This window comes from Hemicordylus capensis, chromosome 2 (genome assembly GCF_027244095.1).
Source record: "Hemicordylus capensis ecotype Gifberg chromosome 2, rHemCap1.1.pri, whole genome shotgun sequence".
In the NCBI taxonomy this organism is placed as follows: domain Eukaryota; kingdom Metazoa; phylum Chordata; class Lepidosauria; order Squamata; family Cordylidae; genus Hemicordylus; species Hemicordylus capensis.
The window spans coordinates 343,432,589-343,455,214 of record NC_069658.1 but is presented as its reverse complement, the minus strand read 5'-3'; the positions used below and the strand labels follow the sequence as shown (position 1 = coordinate 343,455,214).

At 44.8% G+C, this 22,626-nt stretch overlaps 1 protein-coding gene across 2 annotated transcripts in view; it reads right to left on the bottom strand.

Moving 5' to 3' along the window:
• Positions 1-3,394: 3,394 nt before the first annotated feature.
• The window catches only part of MGAT4B (alpha-1,3-mannosyl-glycoprotein 4-beta-N-acetylglucosaminyltransferase B), a 151,537-nt gene continuing 132,305 nt past the window's right edge, over positions 3,395-22,626 (bottom strand). For both annotated transcript variants that reach the window (XM_053296451.1, XM_053296452.1), the window contains exons 11-15: positions 15,652-15,845; positions 13,421-13,499; positions 12,674-12,761; positions 9,637-9,749; positions 3,395-4,471 (exon numbers count right to left, since the gene is read on the bottom strand). In XM_053296451.1, coding sequence (XP_053152426.1) covers positions 4,448-4,471; positions 9,637-9,749; positions 12,674-12,761; positions 13,421-13,499; positions 15,652-15,845 — 498 coding nt within the window. In that variant the 3' untranslated portion in view covers positions 3,395-4,447. The remainder of the gene's footprint in view (positions 4,472-9,636; positions 9,750-12,673; positions 12,762-13,420; positions 13,500-15,651; positions 15,846-22,626) is intronic.

The window sequence follows — 22,626 nt, the reverse complement described above, 5'->3', positions numbered from 1 at the left end:
AACTGAATATTGGGCGTTATTGAAGCACCAGCTCGGCTAAGAAATGGGTCAAATTTCCATATTGCATGGTGAAGTGTTCAGTGTATCTCTGAAGCTGTACCTTTTAAAAACCAACAGAAGTTGGATTTCTGAAGGATATTTATCTTAACCAGGGGAAGTCAACTCAAGGTTAATTTCTAACTGAGGAAAGCTCATTGTATTTTAATTTCTCTGCCTTCTTTCCCCTTAGCTTTTAAATCTAATTTTCAAAGGGAAGAAGACACTGAGATCACCATGTCTTTGTATGTGTCCATATGCATGTCCTTCTCTAAACTTTTGTATTTAAAGTCCAACACAAACCAAATTCAGAGTGCGGGGGCGGGAGGGAGGTCCTATGCAGTGTTCTTGATAATTCTTTTTCATCTGTATGTGGAATGAGTTTTGTTCTGGGCAGCAGTATCAAGGTAGTGTGTATGCACATGCATTCATGGCTAATTAAGCCTGAGCAGAATCTAAAATTGACATAAAGAATGTGTGAGTGCACGCCTTAAAGCAGGGCTTCTCAACGTGTGGGTCCCCAGATGTTATTGGACTTCAGCTCCCATAATCCCCAGCCCCAGTGGCCTTTGGTTGGGAATTATGGGAGTTGAAGTCTAATTACATCTGGGGACCCACAGGTTGAGAAGCCCTGCGAAACACTGGTCCTATATAGACCCCAGTAGGGTTATTTTTTTGCTTATCAATCAATCATATTGGTTCCAGTGGGTAACCACTCAAAGTATAGGCAATGCCCCTTTGTAACTTATTTGCTGACAGTTGGATAGAAACCTAAATCACAGTCTGGTGAAGCGGGGAGGGGAGGTCCGAGGTAAGAGCCACCATGTGGAAAAGATGTGGAAAGTAGGTTCTCTTAGTTCTACTCAGAACAACTTGTTTCTAAACTTTTCCTTTGCCCCAACTGTCTTGATCATAGGAAGCTGCCTCACAGGGAGTTGGACCATTGCCCCAGCTAGCTCAGCACTGCTTGCAAGTGCTCCACTCTGGAAACCTCCACTAGGTCTCGGGTTCTCTGTGGCAGCTCAAGACAACTTTCTGTTTGAGACAGGGTGCTTTGTGACAACAGTAGCTGCTGCTATGCAATGTACACACCCTCCTCCATGTCCTCTCTTCTTTGCCACTGGGCTGATGAGAAAAGTGTGTAGGAGGTTCCTAGAACTCTGTGGAAAGTGCAGTAAATACTGTAGATGCCCTGAAAGGCCCCTTCAGCACTATTTCCTCTCCTGAAATATAGGAAGCTGCCATATACCGAGTCAGACCTTTGGTCCATCTAGCTCAGTATTGTCTGCACAGACTGGCAGTGGCTTCTCCAAGGTTGCAGGCAGGAGTGTCTCTCAGCCCTATCTTGGAGGGAACCGGGAACTTTCTGCCTGCAGGCATGCAGGCTCTCTTCCCAGAGTGGCCCCTATCCCCTGAGGGGAATATCTTACAGTGCCCACACATGTAGTCTCCATCTAAATGCAAACCAGGGTGGGCCCTGCTTAGCAAAAAGCACCATTCATGTTTGCTCTCACAAGACCAGCTCTGCACGTGACTGTATCTACATGTGGGGTCTGCTACAACGTCTATTGCCAAGAGAACTTCTGAAATAGGACCACCAGTGAAGGGTGAAGAATAGGGAGGGGGTGTCCTCATTTGCTTTGGAAGCTTCCTTTTAATTCTGTCCCCCCACCCACCCCTGTATTAAAAATACCAGAGAGAAGTCCGCCTGAAAGTGGTTCCTGCTTCCTCTCCCTTCTCATTGGCAGCCCTCCTGCAACAAGTGAGGAAGGAAGGGCACACAGAAGAATGACCTCTTTCTCTTTGCTGAACAATGCCTGAGCCACACTTGGAAAACAGATACTCGATGAGGGGTGTGTGTGTGGGGGGGCATTTTGCTGCCCCCCCTAGCACCCCAATAATTCATTGCTTGAGGTGACTGCCTCTGCTTGTCCCTGGTTATTCGGCCTCCCATTTGTACCCCTCCACGGTAAGGTGTACTGTGTTACCTGTGCAAGGCTGCCTGGCTTTTCCTTGAGCCCTGATGACTAATATCCTATGGTTCCGCTGCCACTCAAAGTGAAATTAGCATCTTTTGTGGCTTGGGTGATGGTTAATCATAGGACTGAGATGTGTAGTTCTTGGGAAGTGGTGACTGTTGCCCTTTGAGCAAGCGAGTACCTGCAAATTGAAAACGGGCTTGCCAAACTTGGTCCTAGGACATGTCTTTATTCCAGTGATCTGAGGAAACTGTTTCAGTTCCTTAGAGCACTGGAGTAATCTCAGTATCCAAGAAATCCAAAGTTGTTTCCACCTCTGTGGTCCAAATTAATAGCTTGGTTCACTTTAAATTCACAGTTTATATGGTTTAGGCCTCTACTCCACCCCAACACTAGAGAGTGTGTGTGTGTGTGAGTGAGATTACACTCACTATAGCATAAAAGCCGTAACAACATTTACTGCTTTTATAAGTTGCTGCTGCAACTACTGTACAACTTTTACATGCCATTAGCAAGCACACAAACCACCTGACAGGATTGTGCACAATTCTTGGCTAGACTACAGAGCGACACAATTTGTTAGTTCAGGTCCCTTGGTTACAAGATACACGCCCTTGAGACGTCTGCTGGCAAAAGTCAAGCCCCTGTCCCCGTCCCCGCCCCCGCCTTCAGAAGAGAAGCTGAAGTCTGCATCTTCTGAAAGATACAGGAAATACCTCCTTGGTGATCAGCTACATTGTCTGAGTGAGTGGCAAAGTAGATTTTCCAAACACTTGGTGCTGTGCTGTTTAACTCCATAGGACTCTCAACTGCATGGAGTCTGTAGGCAAACATAACATAGTGGCTGGTCTAGCTGCACGACTTCTTCAATCCAGCAGATGAAACAAAAGCAAGCTCTTCTTAAGAGTAAAAGATCGGTTTGCTTTAGGAGAATAGAACACTTTATTTCAATCCTCAATAGATGACTGTGGGGCAAGAGAAAGGGTAAACAGCCAGTATGCTAACATGGAGTGTACTGACATTGACTGATTGGGCAGAGAAAGTTGGTTTTAATGGGAAAGACTTCTATTACAAAAGCTCTCTTGCCTTTGCTTTTCAAGGTAAGTCTGGAGTGCTGGACTAGGACCGAGGAGACCCGAGTTCAAATCCCCATTCAGCCATGAAACTAGCTGGGTGACTCTGGGCCAGTCAGTTCTCTCTCAGCCTAGCCTACTTCACAGGGTTGTTGTGAAAGAGAAAATTAAGTATGTAGTACACCGCTCCAGGCTCCTTGGAGGAAGAGCAGGATATAAATGTAATAATAATAATTACCTCTTCTACCATACCTGAAAAATGATATTCTATGGAAGACATGTAAAGAAAACCCATGCTACTTTAAATCGAATTAAAATTTTACAGTGCACATTTTAATATATATTTATATATATATATATACTTGAAAAAATCAAATGTATCCAATAATAAAAAATACAGCACGTTAAAGTAGTATAATGCATTCCAGTGTATAGCTAGAGACATTGGGCTTGTTTGCTTTTAAATTACACTCTAATTCCTACCATTTGAGAACTGGCCTAAATGCTTTTCTCCAAAATTCACACCAACCAGTAAATAACAGATATGGACCTAAAAGGATGGGCTCTGCACTCATTCTCAAGGCATGAAGACACTGGATACTTCAGTATTAACTGTATTGTATGAAGGGGCCATGTGCAACCCTGGCAGGCACAGTGTGGTTTGTTTTTTTAATTCCCTGCCATTCTGTCACCTCTGCACATCACCTCCCCCCCGCCCCCCAAGACCAATCACCCCTCATATTTCAGTCTCAGGTGTGGTTCGGAGCAACTGGGGGTTGTGTGTGTGTGTGTGTATTTAACTTAAAAGGTTGGCGGCAGAGTTTACTTTCCTCCCAGTTTACCTCAGTGCTGCTCTGTGGTTTGCAAGAGCTTGACAGTCAAGTTGTCCTCTTCAGCCTTCTCACTGCTTAAACCCGTATTTCTAATGCACCCCTTTAGTGATACATTCAGGAATCAACACTCAGGGGAAGGAAGAGTCGTGGGGACAGAGTGGTCCTTGCTCAAAGGTAACAACAAACAGAAATCGTTTACACAGAAAGTTCATCTCCATGGTTCTCCTTGCAGCTGCGGAGGCAGCCAGCTAAGAGACAGGTCAGGAAACAGTGCTGCTTCATTTCATTCAGTCCCGCACCCATGTGTGAAAAAGACTTCTCTTCTCCTAGTCAGTATGGTCAGGAAACGCAAGGTCCTGCCAAGTACCACCGCCAGATTTTTCTTCCTGTTCCTGGAGCAGCAGGTACCCTCAAGGACACACCTTTGCTTTCTGAGTAAGCTGCTCATTTTCTGCAGTGTCTGCAGTTCCACAGAGGAAAGGAAGAGCTAGTTGCCATGATGTGCATTACGCCAGTAACTTATAGCTCAGTCAGCTTTCTTCAGGAATATCTGAAAAGAAAGAGAGCTATCAGGGCTTGGCAATTCTGCTTTTTCATGTTTGTGCTGAAGAAGAAAGATCTGGTTTCTTCTGAAAAGCCATATCTCAAGCAACCAGAACATGTTATCTGTGTCTGTGGTGGTGGGGATTTTGCTGTTGGGTAGAAGAACATTCAGTTTTGATTAAGCCCTCAAAATACTGTCTAGAAAACCTTGCTCATAAGCTCTTATTAAACAAACACCTTTATGCATTGCCCCACAAACTCATGCAACGACTTCATAAATACCACTCCTGTTCATTTGGAGCCAGCATGGTTTAGTGATTGGAGGATAGGAGGAGGACTGGGAAAGCCCCAGTTCAAATCCCCACTGGACCATGACCTTGGGCCAGCCACTTTCTCTCGGCCTCACCTACTTCACAGGGTTGTTGTGAGGGTAAGGTGGGGGGGGGAGTGTATACTGCCCTGAGCTCCTCCGAGGGAGAGTAAGATATAAATGTGGTGACAGTAATCCGATTACCAAAAGTGTGTGTTATCTTCTAAGCTATGAGATAAGCATGGGGCTACATGGAAGCTGATCTCATCAACATTATATGTTAAGACATACCAGTGTTTATACATAGTTAGTAATACAAGTGTAGTTATTGTTACTAGTGTGATTAACTACAAGTGTAGTTAATACCTGTTAAAGCAGTGAGTTTTAGGAGCGTGATACATGAAGGAACATATCAGTGGCAAAGGGTAAGGGAAGATCAGGTTGCTTACCTGGAACTGATGTTCTTCAAATGGTCATCTGTCCACTCACACCTAAGGATTCTGCACCTGCACAGAATCTCTTTTGGAACTTTGTAGTCACACCAAGTAATTTTGGTGTGAGTCACACCTCTATGGAGCAAGAGTGCATGCCCAAATGGGTGTGATCCACCCTTCCTCCCCGAGTTTATTTATTTAACCTATTTGTTAAAACCGTGAGTCTCTGAGCAGTTTACAGCAAAATAATAAAAACAACAAATAAAAAGGTTAAAACATTACACCAACTTAAAATTTAAGATGTTAAAACTATTAAAAATCATCAAACAAACATTATTTAATTAAAAGCCTGGGTGAACAAATGCGTCTTGACTGCCTTTTAAAAAGTTGTAAGAGATGGGGAGGCTCTTATTTCAGCAGGGAGAGCATTCCAAAGCCTTGGGGCAGATGGGCCGGTGGCAACTGCAGACGAACCTCTCCTGATGATCTCAATGGGCAGTGTAGTTCATAGCAAAGATGACGTTCTCTTAAATACCCAGGACCCAAGCTGTTTAGGGCTTTATAGGTTATAACCAAGACCTTGTATTTTGCCCAGAAATGTACAGGCAACCAGTGTAGATCTTTTAAGATAGGAGTGATATGGACCTTTCGCATTCTGGACCAAATGCAGTTTCCGGACTACGTACAAAGGCAGCCTCACCTAGAGTGCATTGCAGTAGTCAAATCTGGCCACTGCAGTGGGATGCCATAATATGAAAAAGTCACTGGCGTTGGGAGGAGAAAGACTGCATGTGACCACCAGAAGAACATCAGTTACAGGTGATCAACCTGTCCTTTGTGGTCTTGGTGCAGTCACTTTTGGGAGACTAGCAAGCTATTTTCCTTAGGAGGGCGTAGTGTCATCAGTCGCACAAGGAGTACAGGACAGCGCTGCCAAAAGCCATGACAGCTCGGGAGCAAACCCAGAACGTAGTAGTGTGCATGAAGGTGGATGACGGTGCTGCCTCTCCTATACACCATATTCTGAAGATGGGCTGTAGAATTGGATGTGGAAGCATCCAATGGTGGGAAGTTGAAAAATGCCTGCTAAGCGTTGAGAATGTTTTCAGACCTGTAAACATGCATCAAAGGGGGAAGAACATTGAGGGCACGACTCTAGTTGCAGAGGAGAGGGGAGTCAGAGAGAGAACGTGACCAATGTCCCGAATAGTCCTGTTGATGTAGGATCATGTGGCTATATTTTCTGTGGCTCTCTGCAAACCACCTGTAGGGCTTTGTAAACTGCCAAGACTTCCAGGTAATTGAGGCTGTGGTATGACCTGACACACAAGGCCAGGATACCCTGAGCGTGACACTGAGTGGGCACCCTAACCTGACAGGAGGCATTGGTGGTGACCATGAGGTGGGGCATCAGGGCAGCCAGGAGACTGGTGTGGGCATGTCACAAGGGGGGGGTGAACTCTCACTGGGATGTGCAAACGGTTGTATTATTATTATTAATAATAATAATTCAATTTCTCTCTTGGTCCTTTTAGATCCCTCAGCAGCTTTTGACAATATCGATCAAGCTATCCTCCTTGACGGCCTGCGTGGGTTGGGTATCAGGGGCACTGTCTTACAGTGGTTCTGTTCTTACCTTAGCGGGCGTGTCCAGTCGGTATGCATTGAGGACAGGTGCTCTGACCCATGGCCACTCCTTTATGGAGTCCCCCAGGGTTCAGTTCTTGCCCCTGTCCTCTTTAACAACTATATGAAGCTGCTGGGTCAGGTCGTTTCCCAGTTTGGGGTGAGATTTGATCAATATGCTGATGATACTCAGCTGTATATCACCACCCCAGACCATTCTGGGGATGCTGTTTTTGTGCTTACTCAATGCCTGGAAGCTGCTAAGGTCTGGATGAACCAAAACAAGCTCAGACTGAATCACACTAAGACTAAATTACTTTAATTCAGCCCTCGTACTGGCCAACAGCTGGATGTGAACCTTGTTTTAAATGGAGTGGCACTGCCCGCTAAAGAGCTTGTTTGGGATCTGGAGGTCCTTTTGGACTCGCGCCTCCTGCTTGAACAGCAGGTGGAGGCTGCAGCCAGAAGTGCTTTTGCCCAGCTTCATCTGGTTCACCAATTACGCTCTTCCCTTGATCAGCAGGCATTAATGACAGTGACCCATGTCCTTGTGATCTCCCGCCTAGATTATTGTAATGCCCTCTATCTAGGGTTACCTTTGAGGACGATCAGAAAGCTACAGCGGGTCCAGAATGCAGCGGCTCGCCTACTCATGGGTGCCAGGAAATATGACACCTTTCCTGCAGTCATTACACTTGTTGCCTATTCGCTTCTAAGTTCAATTTAAGGTTCTGGTTCTGACCTTCAAAGCTTTGAGGGGCTTGGCGCCTGTCTACCTACAGACCCACTTCTCCCATCCAGTTACATGCCGTCCAATTAGATCATCTCAGATGGCCCTCTTGTCGGTCCCTGATTTCCGAGAGGTTCGAGGCTCTTGGACCCGCAAAAGGGCCTTTTTGGTTGCTGCCCCACTTCTTTGGAACTCTCTTCCCCTCCAGATTCATTTAGCCCCTTCCTTACTGATCTTCAAATCTCTATTGAAGACTTTTCTTTTTTGCCAGGCTTTTGTCCTGTAGTTTACCTTTTTTTCCTGTTAGTCACTTTAGTTTTTAATTTAGAATGTAATTTTTAATGTTGCCTTGTTTGCATGTTTTTGTACACTGCCCGGAGTCTTCGGAGTAGGCGTTATATTAAATGTTTCAAATAAATAAATAAATTTATTCAATGTCTTGAACTAGAGGGTAACAGGTGGAATATGGCAAGAAACAACTATTGCAAGAGTCTTATGCAGAGGAGGGAAAAGGGAACTTAGTGGCACAGTGGTAGCCATGATGCTAAATTGGATGGGGAGGGTAGAATGTTGCCTGAAGCCAAACAAGCACAACACTCCGACTGAGTACTGAGTTCCATCTAAGGGAAGGGAGGCTCAGGAACAGACGAGTACAGCACTGAGACTGGATGCATTTGGGAGAAGTGTTGACTTGCTGTGGTTGAATATATAGAGTTATAGGTGGTCAGCGAGGCTATGAAAGTGTCAGAATAAGATAATCATGATGTAAAAAGCAAATATAAGTGGCAGTGACTACTACACATCTGGTGAAAACAAATGAAAGTCGGCCAGGAGAGCTGTCTAGAAGGCTCCTGGATCCTGAGTGGGTGCATCTGTTACACCAGTGATGTAACAGGCTGAAACTAAGCAAAGTGTTTTAGGCATGCATGCTCTGAGCTTGGGCCAAAGTATCGGAGGCTTGAAACAAAGTGGCATAAAACTTGTAGACCGATTGCATCTTGCCTGCTTGGTAAAGTGGAGACAGTGAATGCAGGATTCAATTTTTTTGCTCTTCACCAAGCCACAGAAGGCAGTGATTGTGACAGTGGTGGTAGGGAGTTAAGCCCTGCAATGGTTGCACTTTTAAAAATGAGGTCTTTTGAAATTTTGCACCATAAGCCTGTGGCTGCGCCTAGGGCAATAGCTGTGGAAAGAAAGGGGTGCCAATAAATGGGTGATTAAGCAAGCAAGCAAACCCTCAGGGGATGGAGCCACTCTGGGAAGAGCAGAAGGTTCCAAATTCCCACCCTGGTATCTCCAAGATAGGGCTGAGAGAGATTCTTGCCTGTAACCTTGGAGAAGCCGCTGCTAGTCTGTGAAGACAATACTGAGCTAGATAGACCAATGGTCCGACTCAGTATATAGCAGCTTCCTATGTTCCTAAACCAAAACAAAGATTACAAACAAAAAGGAAACAAGTGAAGACAGAAGAAGACGAAGGGATTAAATACAGTGTGGTGGGTGGGGAGGGGAGAGGAAGAATTTGCTTGGTTTTAGGGGAAAGTTTATTGCTACAGCTGATAAAGGAGAACGGAGGGAGGCGACGTGGGTTGCAGCCATTTGGGCATGCTCACTTGTTCCACAGAGGCAACACCTTTTTTAGGCTGAGCTCTAGAAAATTCTGAAAGACATTCTGCACAGGCACAGCTCTCAAGTGTGACTAGACAGATAACCATGCTAAGACAGGAGTGAAACAACCTGTTCTTGCCCTTGCACACCTTGACCACAGCTCTGGTTCTTCATGTTCTGTAACACCAGCACTGACTACTTTAACAGGTATTTAACCACCTAGTATTTAACTGAATGCCAAAGATGCATTAGCATGAAGAACACTGTGCAATCCATGGATGGAACTGCCCATTCCCATGATCATGGCAGCTGGAAAACACATGGCAGCCGTGTATGTGGAAATGGCTGCTGGAAAGGGGTACCAATTGATCGTCTGCGTCAGTTCTTACATTCTGCACTTGAATGCATCCCAGGCATCAGTCAAGACATAATGTAGAAGGAGCTGCTCCAGAAAAGTGTGTTACCTCGCTCAAGATTATCCATACAGGAGAGTCCGTCTGGATGGTCAGCCGTATTGCTTCCAGGGGCCCAAAGGAAGGGTCTACTTCTCCTTCAGCAATGCCCTTCAAAAAGGAGCCTATGGAAGAACAAGAACACAACTTCAGTCCAGATCTCTCCTCCTCGAAGCAAGAGCAAAACCAGGTCCCTCCCTAGGCAAGGAACCACTCCTTTAGGCCAGCTGCCAAATAAGCAGTCATGTCTACAAATGCTGGAGTAGTCACTCGTGCCTCTGCATTCACACAATTCATCCACCATTAACAACTGCTGTCCCTAAGCCTCTTTAAGGAAAGTTAACCGCTGGGAGCTGGCAAGAGTTGAATGCTGCTTTCATTTTACATTTGGCCTGCCTAGCTCAAGCTGTGTGCACTCTCCTGAATTGACACACGTCACTCCGCACGCTGGCCCAGTTCAGAGACCTTTTGAAGAGCACATATCGGGTGGAGTCACACAACTGGATTGCCAAGTGATGTCTGTGTTTGTTTGTCAAATTTACTACAGGCGAAGCTGAGCTATGATCATGCACTGCTCATCATGCAGAACATGTGTGGCAAGCCTGGCATGGGTGATCTCACCACCCAATTTGAATACATGAAGTGCTTCCCTGCAACGATTCACCAGGTAATTCCACATGACCTGCTACTGGAGCAATGTAGCTGCTGCGAGCACGGGCAGCCTATCATGTTCGGGCTTCCCCATGTGGTGTCATCTTCGGTCCATCCATGTATAATCAAATCTGATCTCTTCCTCTCCAGCAGCGACCACATCCAGTAGTAGAGCAGCTATGAATCACAGTTTTAGCCTGTACTGCAGCAAGGTTTCTGAAAGGGGAAACATGATACTGTCCAAGGGGAAGGGTGTGTCTGAAGAACAGACAATATCTGGATGGCCTTGGAGAAGTTAAGCTAAGCATGAATCCCAGGATCATGGAGGACCATTGCCTTTGCCTTCACCAGTATCTGGACCCACTGGGAAACCCCACACAACCAACTCCTGTGATGCCATCTTTCCACAAGGAAGCATGACTATAGCTCTGTTCAGACATGTATTCATGTACAGCACCCCTGAAATCCCACCCCAGTGCTGCTGGCATGCCAAGAAGCATCAGCCTCTCTGCACTCTCCTCACAATGTTTGTCTGAAGAGGCAAATGCCATAAGTGCGAGGACGGCTGCTTCTGTGATCAGAAGGGTGGGGCACAGCAGCCTTCCCATCACAGGAACAACTGCCCTCGTGCTTTGGCATGTCAGCACTGCTGCAGGGCTTGCCAGCATGCTCTTGGAGGCTGTGCGCGAGTAAAAGGTCCCTTCTTTTTCTATGTCTGGACACAACTTATTTCGAGCCAGGATGTGATGCAACAACACACTTAATGGGACAATCAGTGTGGAAATTTAACTCATCAAATTCTGAGCTAGGCATTGTACAGAACAGACTTTGGTTTGTATCAGAAGACTTTGGTTTGTTTAGGCAAAACCCCACTTGTCCAGCAGGTGGCGATACTCCACAGGATAGCATTTTCAATATGTGTCTCAAGTACCAGCAATGATACTGAATAGAAGAAATTGTTTGGTGGGTCGGTCAAGTCTATGGGATAGGTGCCAGAAGCCATAGGTCTCACTGGTTCTGTAGCATCAGGAGTGGAGTGGTTCACTGGTGCTGCGGCCTGTGTAAGGAAGGCTCTGGTCTGTGTCCTTGCCACGTCCCTCACTGCTCCAGGCAGTGCTGCTGGAGGATCACAAATCGCTCCGGCTGCAGTCACCTCCTTGCCACCACTTCCCATCCATTGCCCTGCCTTTTGGACGCTGCAGAGCTCCATCTGCTCTGCGGCCTTGTGGCGAGCGCTCCCTGGCTGGCAGTTTCCTTTGGCTGCACGGGCTGCTGATGGTCGGAGCCCACTGGGCCTGTCCCTCGCCTGTGCACGAGGCCTGCTCCTGGGAAAACAGGTGTAGCTGTGGCTGCTAAGCACAATGGGCCTGCGTGGGCCGAACTATAGTCAGCCCGACTCCAGTGGCTATTGTTGAGGCCACAGCAGAGATCGACCACCCCGGGACAGAGCTGGATCATAATGCCCCCTGGGAGGGCTGGTTAAAAAGCAGGGTGGGGTGGGGAGCAATGGCGAGGACCTGGAGATGCTTGGCACGCTAGCAGACAGTTTAGGCAGCAAGCCAGAGGGAACCCAAACGTTCCTGATTTGGGGCCCGTGGCCCTGCATTCCTCAAGCTGAGGAAGAGAGACAAGTAAAGAGGAAAGGGGAGAGGAGTAAATAAAAGTTTTGGGGTTTGTTTGTTTTTTGTAGGTAGGAGAATAAACCAAAAGCAAGGAGGACTAATCAAAATACTGGTGAGTACAGAGAACAAGAACAACAGAAAGGGAAGAGGTATAGGCCTCAGATTGAGGAAGAAAAGGCTGTCTCTGGAGCTGTAGCAGGACTACAGAAACTGGGTTGGGCTATCCTTCCCAGGCTCTTAAAGCTTTTGCCCAATTAGCATAGTCCTGCCTCTGGATCACATGGGAAGGATAACTCACATGAGATGTCCTCCGTTGCAGCAGCAGAGAAAGGAAGTCACCAGTTCAAATTCTGCCATGAGCACAGAAGGTGGCCTTAGGCAAGCCACTCCCTCTCAGCCTTCCATGCAGATTAACTCTAAACCTCCTGTTGTTTTTGCCTTTTGGGTTTGTTCAAACCACTTGACCTCTACAGTATTGTCAACTTGGTAGTTGGACAGTAGTAACAGAGGGAACCCACCTGTGCAGAGTCATTAAAACGATTAAGATGTAAGCAAGTTTTAACCCTGAGGGGAAATACCAAATGAGATGTGTGTTCTAAGTCACTCTAATTTCCTTATCAAGTGGAAAAAACACTAATTAATTCAGGCTTAAGCTTACCCTCCCCTCTCAAGCCTCCTCTGTCACCACTCTGTGTAATTTTGTTATCTGAACAGCAACATGCACAAGGCATTATCCACACCAGCAGGCCACTGTTTGCTCTGAACCAACCATTTACCTATCTGTATGTAACCATCAGATGTCCTGTGGTACTTGAATGCTGTTGCTCTTCCCTCCTGCAGGGCTTCCTTATCGGACTGGAGACTCTGTGCAGGGAAATAGACAACCTTCAGAAAAAGCCCGCAACAAGGATTGAGGCAGCCTGCTGTGGGTACAGCTTGAGCCACGATGGCCATAAAACACCAGGCAATGTTCATGTTCTAGCAGGCAGGTTGTTCGAAGAGCTTCTCAGTGCCTTTCAAGGACCCATAAAAAGATCTATTAAGGTTGACCCAGTAAGGATGAGACTTGGAATGCCTTTTCCTGCCACAGACCGTGTACCCCAATTAGAGAATTATCAAGCAGGCTTCCTTCTAGGATTTGGAATCATGGCTGGAGAATTTGAACTTGTATTCAGATTATATGGCACAGGTTTCTCACTGGCCTCAGACACATATTCTTGCAATGACATTCAACAGCAAGGTAATAGGAATCTGGATCATAATAATCTCCTGGGAACAGGTGATGTCTTCAAACGTCTAATGAAAGCAATCCCCTATGAACTACAAAGCCACCACCTGTTGTCGTCATGGGCACAGCGTATTTTGCAGAAACCTTGCCAACACTATCCAAAAGGTTTAGGAGTAAATCAATACAAGCTTTATCACACATATCACTTGCTTTAAAAAAAAAAAAAAAGGTTCCCTCACATTATGCAGAAGGGTTCGCCTCCCACCTCTCCGAAACTATAAGCTCAGCAACTTACATCGAAAGGTAAGACTTCCACCGTCGTGTTGAAGAGCTTGTCTTCAGGGTGTTCAATGTTGCCACTGCGGAAGAAAAACCTGCACAACAGGAACCAGAAATGACTGCACAGATTCACAGGGGATATAATAGCACAGAAAAGTCCCCTGCTATGAAGGAACTTACCAAAATGTCTTGAGCCCAACAGGTGGCTTTCCTCCCACAGAAAGCCCACTTTTAAAGAGAGAGACAGCTCTAAGTGGAAAAACAACCAATTATAGATTGATTGTTTGATTGCTCTTGCAAATTAAGCACTCCACTGCATTTGAATGAATATAAGAAGCACAATTATCCACTCCCATGGCGAGAGCAGTTTACTGTTCAGCTATACCAAACTGGAGAGATCAGAAGTGGTGGTGTATGCATTTGAAGTGTAAAAATGGATTCTAGGAAGGATGAGAGAACATACATGAAATGTTCCTACTTGAAGGCTCAACAGAAAGAACCCTCCACATTAAATGTCCAGGGTAATGTACTAGACAGACTTCCAGCGATCACATTTTACTTTCCCCACACAGTTCCTACGGACATATTTAAAGGAGTTCAGAAGAGACAACTGTGGCGGAGAGAGAGCTGTGTCCATAAGATTTACAAACATTAAGAGTCCTGGTAAAGAAGAAAAAGGCATGGCTCTGTCATTTGCAACAATATATTTTATTATTTATTATTTCTCTCTCTCTCTCTAATAAATTTAATTTATATACTACCTGACTCCAAAGGCTCAGGCATTTGCATTTAGTTCTCGAGTAAAGTAAAGGGATAGGAAAGGAGTTTTATCCTGCATAATAAAGATGTCCCTCCCTTTCCGAATTGATGTTGAGGGAGCAAGAGGTTGCTGGTTTGAATCCCTGCTGGTATGTTTCCCAGACTATGGGAAACACATATATCGGGCAGCAGTGATATAGGAAGATGCTGAAAGGTGTCATGTCATATTGCGTGGGAGATGGCAATGGTAAACCCCTCCTGTATTACACCAAAGAAAATCACATGGCTCTGTGGTCACCAGGAGTCGACACCAACTCGATGACACAACTTTACCTTTATACTTCTACAAATGTTGTTCTTGGCTTCAAAACACATTTTCCAAAGCAGAGCAACACACCACACACACACCCTTTCGGCTGAGGAAGAATGAATCATTCTTATGCCCTTCCAAAATCTGGAAGAAAGTCCCTTCCAAAAGGTCCCTTCCAAAATCTGGAAGAAAGGACAGCTTGGCCAGAGGCCCTCTTTGTTTCTTGAACCCTGGGCTCTAGTATAATCTCATACGAAGACATTCTAGCTCTTTCCAGGCTGCTAGGAGGGTGTAGCCAAGTCTTTTCTGTTATAGTGCCTTCCAGATACGACCACTGCTGCTTAGTACACTTTTTAGCACTATCAAAATCGGGAAAATTCACTCAAGTCAGTCACAAAATTATTATGAGAGGAAATACACATAGCCTGAATGTTCAGGAAAGTGCTCAAGGCTAGACTACATCAGCCTTATTACAAAGCCCCCCCCCAAGAAACCCCTCCCCCTCTATACCCACCTGTTCTGTCTGTCTGTGTCTTCTTTCTTTCTTTTTTTACCACTGCTGCAGGTTCTGATGGGCTGACTGATGACCCACTCATTCTTTGCCTCATTCTAAATTAAATACAATGGTGACTGGCAGCAGCAGACCCACTGGAATCTGTTCAGAAACTGCAGCAGTAGCACAGGTGAAAATAGTTTTTGGAAAAAGTCCCTAGAAAACTACTCCCCGCTGAAAATTTCCTGATCGCTAATTGCAGCTGGGTGGATGCTTATGGACATCGCTGGACTCAATATTATATTCAGGTAACACTGATGCTTTCAGAACAACAACAACAAAAGGAAAGGAAAATCCTCCATGTAGGCAAGCCGTAACACAGAAAGCAAGGCAGGGTCAAGGTGGCTGGACACCAATGAGATTGGAGTGGAATTCCCTTTGTGACTTTGAGCAAGCCAATTCTTTCTGTGTTTTAGTTTGCTATCTGTAAGGCTGTGCTCACAGAACTGAAAGCTAAAGGCATGTTCTGCAATAAGTGGTGCAAACAGGACAGCAAGTGAAAGAAATACAACCTGCCTTTCAGATGAACCCTCTTCTTCTAACACAGGGGAGAGAGAATGAGCGACTTTTAAATGTCAAGCTAATCCTTCTTGTTCTTCACTTCCACAAAGCCTCACGCACTTACCGTTCAATACGGAGTGGCTTAAAGAAGCGGAAACGTATGAAGTCACCCGCCGTGGGGGTAAATGCCCAAAAGAAATCTTCTCTCAAATACGCTTTCTCCAAAGAGAAATGCTGATAGGTCTTCAGACTGGTGCTCACCTCCGCAGGAGGGTTGACATGTTCTTTTCGAAGAGCTTGCTTTCCGAAATCTTTGTCCTCAATATATGAGAAAAAAGTAAAAACATTTTATTTAAATGCACAACCTACCCGGTTCCACTTTTACAGAAATATTCCAGTTCTGATGTTCCAGAGGTGAGAATTTTAAATAAAGGGCTCTGTAGTGATCAGCCACCCCTCCCACTAAAGAGTTAACTGGAAGTGAACTCTATCCTGAATGACAGGCTGGTGAACTCCAGGGCTCAGCCAATCAGTACACCAGTTGGTTGGGATCTAGAGAGCTGTTGGGAGCAGAAAGGCAGTTCTTTGTTAGAGAAGGGCATGTGTTCAGGAAGGATGGCTGCAGGAAAATGACTCTGCAGATCCTTGAAAGATAGGACAGGAAGCTTGAATTCTCCTCTAGAGTTTGATGAGTTCAGGAAAAAGGAAGCCTGGGCTTTGGCTTTGGAAAGTTTAATCTAGGGAAATGTTTGTTTAGTCAGACTTTGCGTTAGAAGTTATATTCCTTTTGCATGTGTGTTTTGCATATTCCTGATACTGTAATATTATAGTTTACCTACAACATATTTGAAATAAGAAACACTAGCCTATGCTCCATACAGCTAGGGCGTAGCAAGAGACTCTATAAACATTTAAAGTGTGCTGCTCCAACATCATTGGGGGCGCTTTTGAAGTATTCTTGTAACCTACTAAGTATTTTTATCTGTAACTAAAAGCTGAGTAGCCTCAGATGGAAGCATCCTGTAGTACCTGAATAAAACTTTTTTTCTTTTTTGTTCTTTTAACTCAGAAAAGAGGGGAGCTAAAGGGGGATTTCTCTGATGCAAACATGTCTCCTCAGGCGTTCAGCAGCTATCGGTTTTCTCACCACGTGTAGGATTGCACATGGAAGATTTTTGTACTTGTCTAGTAGCCAGCTAATGGAGCAGCAGGGAAATGACTTGACTAGCAAGCCAGGGGTTGCTGGTTCAAATCCCCGCTGGTATGTTTCCCAGACTATGGGAAACACCTATATTGGGCAGCAGTGATATAGGAAGATGCTGAAAGGCATAATCTCATACTGTGTGGGAGATGGCAATGGTAAACGTCTCCTGTATTCTACCAAAAGACAACCACAGGGCTATGTGGTTGCCAGGAGTCGACATCGACTCAACTGCCTTTTACCTTTTGTAGCAAAATAGAGTTCCCCCTGGACAGAGGCGCTCTTACCCCTGGACTTTGGGGTCGAGGGCCTTCACAGCCCCTGGGGGCCCCCAAATTCTCTTTAGTCTGTCCTGGGTGGTGTGATCACCCAGCGGAGCATGATGATGCTTAATTTGCAGTGGGGGGGGGGCGCCTCCAAAGGCCTTTAGGTCCAGGCTCCAAAATTACCTCAGTGCACCTCTGCCCTGGAATTCCACCCCAAGCCCAGGGAGGTTCAAGCTCTGTAATAAAGAGGGGTGGTGGCAGCAACCATTTTTGAACCTACCCAAAATACAGAGGAATTTTAGGAGAAGCCTAGTCATGCAGCTCAGCAGGGATGATTCAGCATTTCTTTCCCTCAAGTGAGCTTGCTCTGAGACAAAGGCTTTAATCCGCTACAGGCTCACAAACAATTTCTTTTAAGCTTTCCTCTCCTCATATATAATTATCTACTATCCAATCTGTTGAACAAGCATAAAGCCTTGGCTTTGTATGTCTCCCTCTGGGTGGAGTTGATTTAAATCAAATCAATTTAAATCACGATTTAAATCACTAGTCAGTAAGACTAGACTTAAATCATGGGGTTTTTTTTTACATAAAGACTCATTCTTGCTGGTATAATCTTAATATTTACAACCAGATGAAGGTTTCATTTTTGGTCCTCTTCTAGATAGAAAAAATGCCCAAAATAATCTTACAGAAACCTCTGGAAGAGCATGACACTGTGAATGGATTAATGGAATTCATTTGCCAAAAAATTTAAACATTGCATATATACAGCCTCATGCTACATAATTAAAAACTAATCCTTAATTCATGATGAATAACCTTTGGACTATAATGTATATTAAACAGAAAAATATCTTTAGATAGATTTTTTCCTCAAAAAGTATTTTATTTAAAAAATCAGATTTAAATAAAAAAATCAGATTTAATTTTTTTTTTTAAATCCATTTTTTAAAAAAATAAATCATTGATTTTTATCCACCCTGGACCCCCCTCTCTTCTGGTCCTCATATTCAGCCCATCACCATCACGAAGCTTCTTCATGAACACCACCACTACGTATACACAACCTTTCCACTCCCACTCCATAAAAACTCTGGCCCATGCTCAAGCAATCTTCTACTTCCAATACTGAAAGGCTTTTCTTCTTCTCATGCTTTTCTCTGGACTTCTGTTGCCACACCTTAGTCCTCTTGCCTGTCCACGACTCATTCACCTTTCTTGGCAGTCCGAACAAAAATGCCTCTTAATTGGCTCTTTGTCCACTCCTACAGCCAGTACAAACTTTCACCCTTCCTTTCAATACACTTCACCCCTTTTCTCTCTGTACTCTCACACTCAGATATACTCCTCCTACCCAGGATCTTGTTCTACCAACCCCACCACACTGCAGCCATCCCAAGGTTTCCTGCTCCTGAGTATTCTCCAATGTTATCCCTTGCTGCCCCTTATGCCTGTAACTTCCTCCTACAGCACACCTTTCTTTCCCCCTTCAAATCCCTCCATTTCTGGGAAGCCTTTGGGGCAAGCCTAGACCTATTTCGTACTGAAACTAAGACACTAACTGACACTATCGAACTCCATCCAATGATCTGATGGCTGTTCTCGTGCTTTTCTCTGTCTATGGTGCGACCACACTTGGAGTACTGCATACAATTCTGGTTACCACATCTAAAAAAGGACATTGTAGAACTGGGAAAGGTGCAGAAGAGGGCAACCAAGATGATCAGGGGCCTAGAGCACCTTCCTTATGAGGCAAGGCTACAACATCTGGGGCTTTTTAGTTTAGAAAAAAGACGACTACAGGGAGACATGATAGAGGTCTATAAAATCATGCATGGTGTGGAGAAAATGGATAGAGAAAAATTCTTCTCCCTCTCCCATAACACTAGAACCAGGGGTCATCCCATGAAATTGATTGCCAGGAAATCTAGGACCAACAAACGGAAGTACTTTTTCACACAACTTATAATCCACTTGTGGAATTCTCTGCCACAAGATGTGGTGACAGCCAACAACCTGGATGGCTTTAAGAAGGGTTTGGATAACTTCATGGAGGAGAGGTCTATCAACGGCTACTAGTCGGAGGGCTGTGGGCCACCTCCAGCCTCAAAGGCAGGATGCCTCTGAGTACCAGGTTGCAGGGGAGTAACAGCAGAAGAGAGGGCATGCCCAGGGGCGCAGCTAGGGGAGAGGGGGCCCGTGTTCATCCCTCTCTCTGGCGGCCCCCCAGACTGAGGGAGACAATGAAGAAAATAGGGAGGGATGGAGCTGGAGGGCCCTCAGGAGCTGGGGGCCCGTGTTCTTTGAACCCTTTTGCTCAATTATAGCTACGCCCCTGGGCATGCCCTCAACTCCTGCCTGTGGCTTCCAGTGGAATCTGGTGGGCCTCTGTGCGAAACAGGATGCTGGACTGGATGGGCCTTGGGTCTGATCCAGCAGGGCTGTTCTTATGTTGATGTCATATGTTTGTCACTGAATCTGGTGATGTATCATCTATGGAAAACAGTGGGGATGGGGAGAGCAGCAGTGTGATTGACATCTCTGCTTCAGTACCTCAGGCTTGCAGGTGCTCCAAGCATGCCTGCAATTGGTTCATCTCTCTTCCACTCACAATGCTTGGGGGAAGGGACGTAGAATTGTATACTACAAGGTGTCTGTGCCAAAACTCTATCCTTCTGTGAGGAAGGTATCCTTCTGTTGGGAAGGTACTGCTCGCCAAGGGAGGGTGCAATTGAATATTGTTGACCTTATCTGAATGTATATATGCAAAGCACAACTGTGGCTGACGGGAGGTTTGCCTGCTTTCTCTGAAACCCTGGCACTTCTGCACAAAATGGAGGTGATATCAAGCCCTTAGATAAAGGACCACCATCAACTATAAGAGAGATCTCCCATGTTTGAAAGTTTTATCCATTTCTGACTTACAATAATATATTTTGATGACTTCCCTTTACTTTCTATAGGCCATTATATTTATGGCCCATCAAACAGCCCAGCTTAATCAGTCCCAAGACCTATCTAGTCCAGCATCCTGTTTCACACAGTGGCCTACCAGATGCCTCTGGGAAATCTCAGGCAAGAGGTGAAGGCATGCCCTCTCTCCTGCTGTTGCCCCCCTGCAACTAGTATAGAGGCATCGTGCCTCTGAGGCTGGAAGTGGCCTATAGCCACCATAGCAGCAGCCATTGACAGACCTGTCCACTATGCTTGTAATGGATTGGATCTGATAATTTCATTCATATACATCCCTAAGAACAACCTGTTTGTTTGAGCTGCTTTGAATTGTAACACGTCCCACTAATTGGACCTAGTGTTGAGGGCCAGCGTGGTGTAATGGTTAGAGTGCTGGACTAGGACCGGGGAGACCCGAGTTCAAATCCCCATTCAGCTATGAAACTAGCTGGGTGACGCTGGGCCAGTCACTTCTCTCTCAGCCTAACCTACTTCACAGGGTTGTTGTGAAAAAGAAACTCAAGTATGTAGTACACCGCTCTGGGCTCCTTGGAGGAAGAGCAGAATATAAATGTAATTAATAATAATAATAATAATAATAATAATAATAATAATAATAATAATACACCCCCCAGTGAGGCACTACCTTGGCGTGGTTGTGGGGCTTGTGTGCTCTGAGGAAGGTGAGAGCTATGCCAGAGGTCCAACCATACTGGACAGGTCTCACCAGAGGAGCCAGACAAAGAGTGCCTCTCCCATCAACAATATGGTGAGACATAACTTTAATAAATCTATACTGGATCGGTCGTCGCCCGGGTCAACAAGGACCGTGCCAGGTGCTGGAGTCCCTGGACATCTGGTGGCAAGTGGGCAACAGGACTCAGGATCTTCAGTTGAGCAACCAGGGCTGAAGATAGCAAAGTTACTGGAAGAAACGTCGCTTAACCGAAAAAAATATACGAAAAATGCTAACAAGGAAATAATGATCTGCTATTACAAGTCTAGTCCAACTAGAAGAGGTTATTTAAAAAGAATGTACCAAATTTGGGAAGAGAAGCATCCAGATACAGAAATAACAGAACAAAGGCTAGCAGACCAGATAAGATTCATAATAAGAAATAAAGTATTCACAGGAGTTGAGCTGGAAGAACTGCAAAGAGCAACACAGGCTCAAGATATGGAAGAAGAATTACCACCAACTGAAGCATTTGCTCAGGCGCAGGTGGAGGAGGAGGTGTTGGAAATAGAGGATGCCACTGTTGCTGAACTGTTTCAAAATCAAAACCAGGCAACCGCCCCTTTGCCTTCACCTCAAAAACCCAAATGCCGTTTAACAGAAAAGCCACAAGAACTAAAGCAATAAATAACTGAGCACATGAACCAAACAACCACCAGGGTTCGACTTCCAGCTCTAAAAACAGTTGCCAAAAAACAACTTGCTCGGGTATTAAAAGATGTCAATGCTGCACTTGCAGAAATAACAACCAATAATTTGCAAGAAACAAACCAACTAATGTACAGTGCAGCAACAACAACAACAACACAAGAGCTTGGATATAAGATCAATGGACCTGTAAAAAAAGAAAGTAGTAAATCACCTAAATTGAAGATTAGATTAGAAAATAAAATCTCCAGGCTTAGATCAGATGCTAGTAAACTGAAAGATATGAAAGACAAGAAGCTGAAGAATGAAAACACCAAACAGTATTTGATCCAAAAATACCACCTAGATTCAAGGAAAATTAGAGAAGTCCTGGAAATAATAAAGCAGCAAATAACAGCAGTGTCAAAGAAGATTAGCAGATACGAAGCCAGAATTACACAACACAGGCAGAATCTCCAATTGCAGTCGAATCAGAGACGTTTCTACCAAAACATAGAAGGAGAAACTGCAAGAAACATAGAAACACCAAATAAAGAAGAAACAGTGCAATTCTGGGGAAAATTATGGGACAATCCAATAGATTATAATAAAAAAGCAGGCTGGATGAAAGAGGTCAAAAAATGTAACCAACAAATGCAAGATCTAATAATAACACCAGAATTAATAAGTGAAAGAGCAAAGAAAATTAAAAATTGGACTGCTCCAGGCGACGATGAACTGCATGGCCTTTGGCTTAAACACCTAACAAGCATTCATAAACAACTATCAAAACAGTTCGATCACATTTTGCAAGGAGGTGATATTGAACAATGGCTAACAACTGGGAAAACTCATCTCATCATGAAAGAACCAGCAAAAGGTGCAGTTCCAAGTAATTATAGACCGATAACCTGTCTGCCAACCATCTTCAAATTATTAACTGGAATAATAGCAGATGAAGTGATGCAACACTTATTAACTAACAAACAGCTTCCAGTTGAACAGAAAGGAAATTGCCCAAACACCAGAGGCACAAAAGACCAGCTGCTGATTGACAAAATGATTTTAGAAAATTGCAAGAGAAGAAAAACCAATCTAAGTGTTGCTTGGATTGACTACAAGAAAGCCTTCGATTCATTGCCTCACACATGGATACTAAAATGTTTAGAAACAACTGGTGTCAGCAAAATCATTCCGATATTTATAAAAAAAAGCAATGAGCATGTGGAGTACAGGGTTAACAATCAATGGCAAGACACTTGGACAGGTTAGAATTAGAAGAGGCATTTTCCAAGGGGACTCACTATCCCCTCT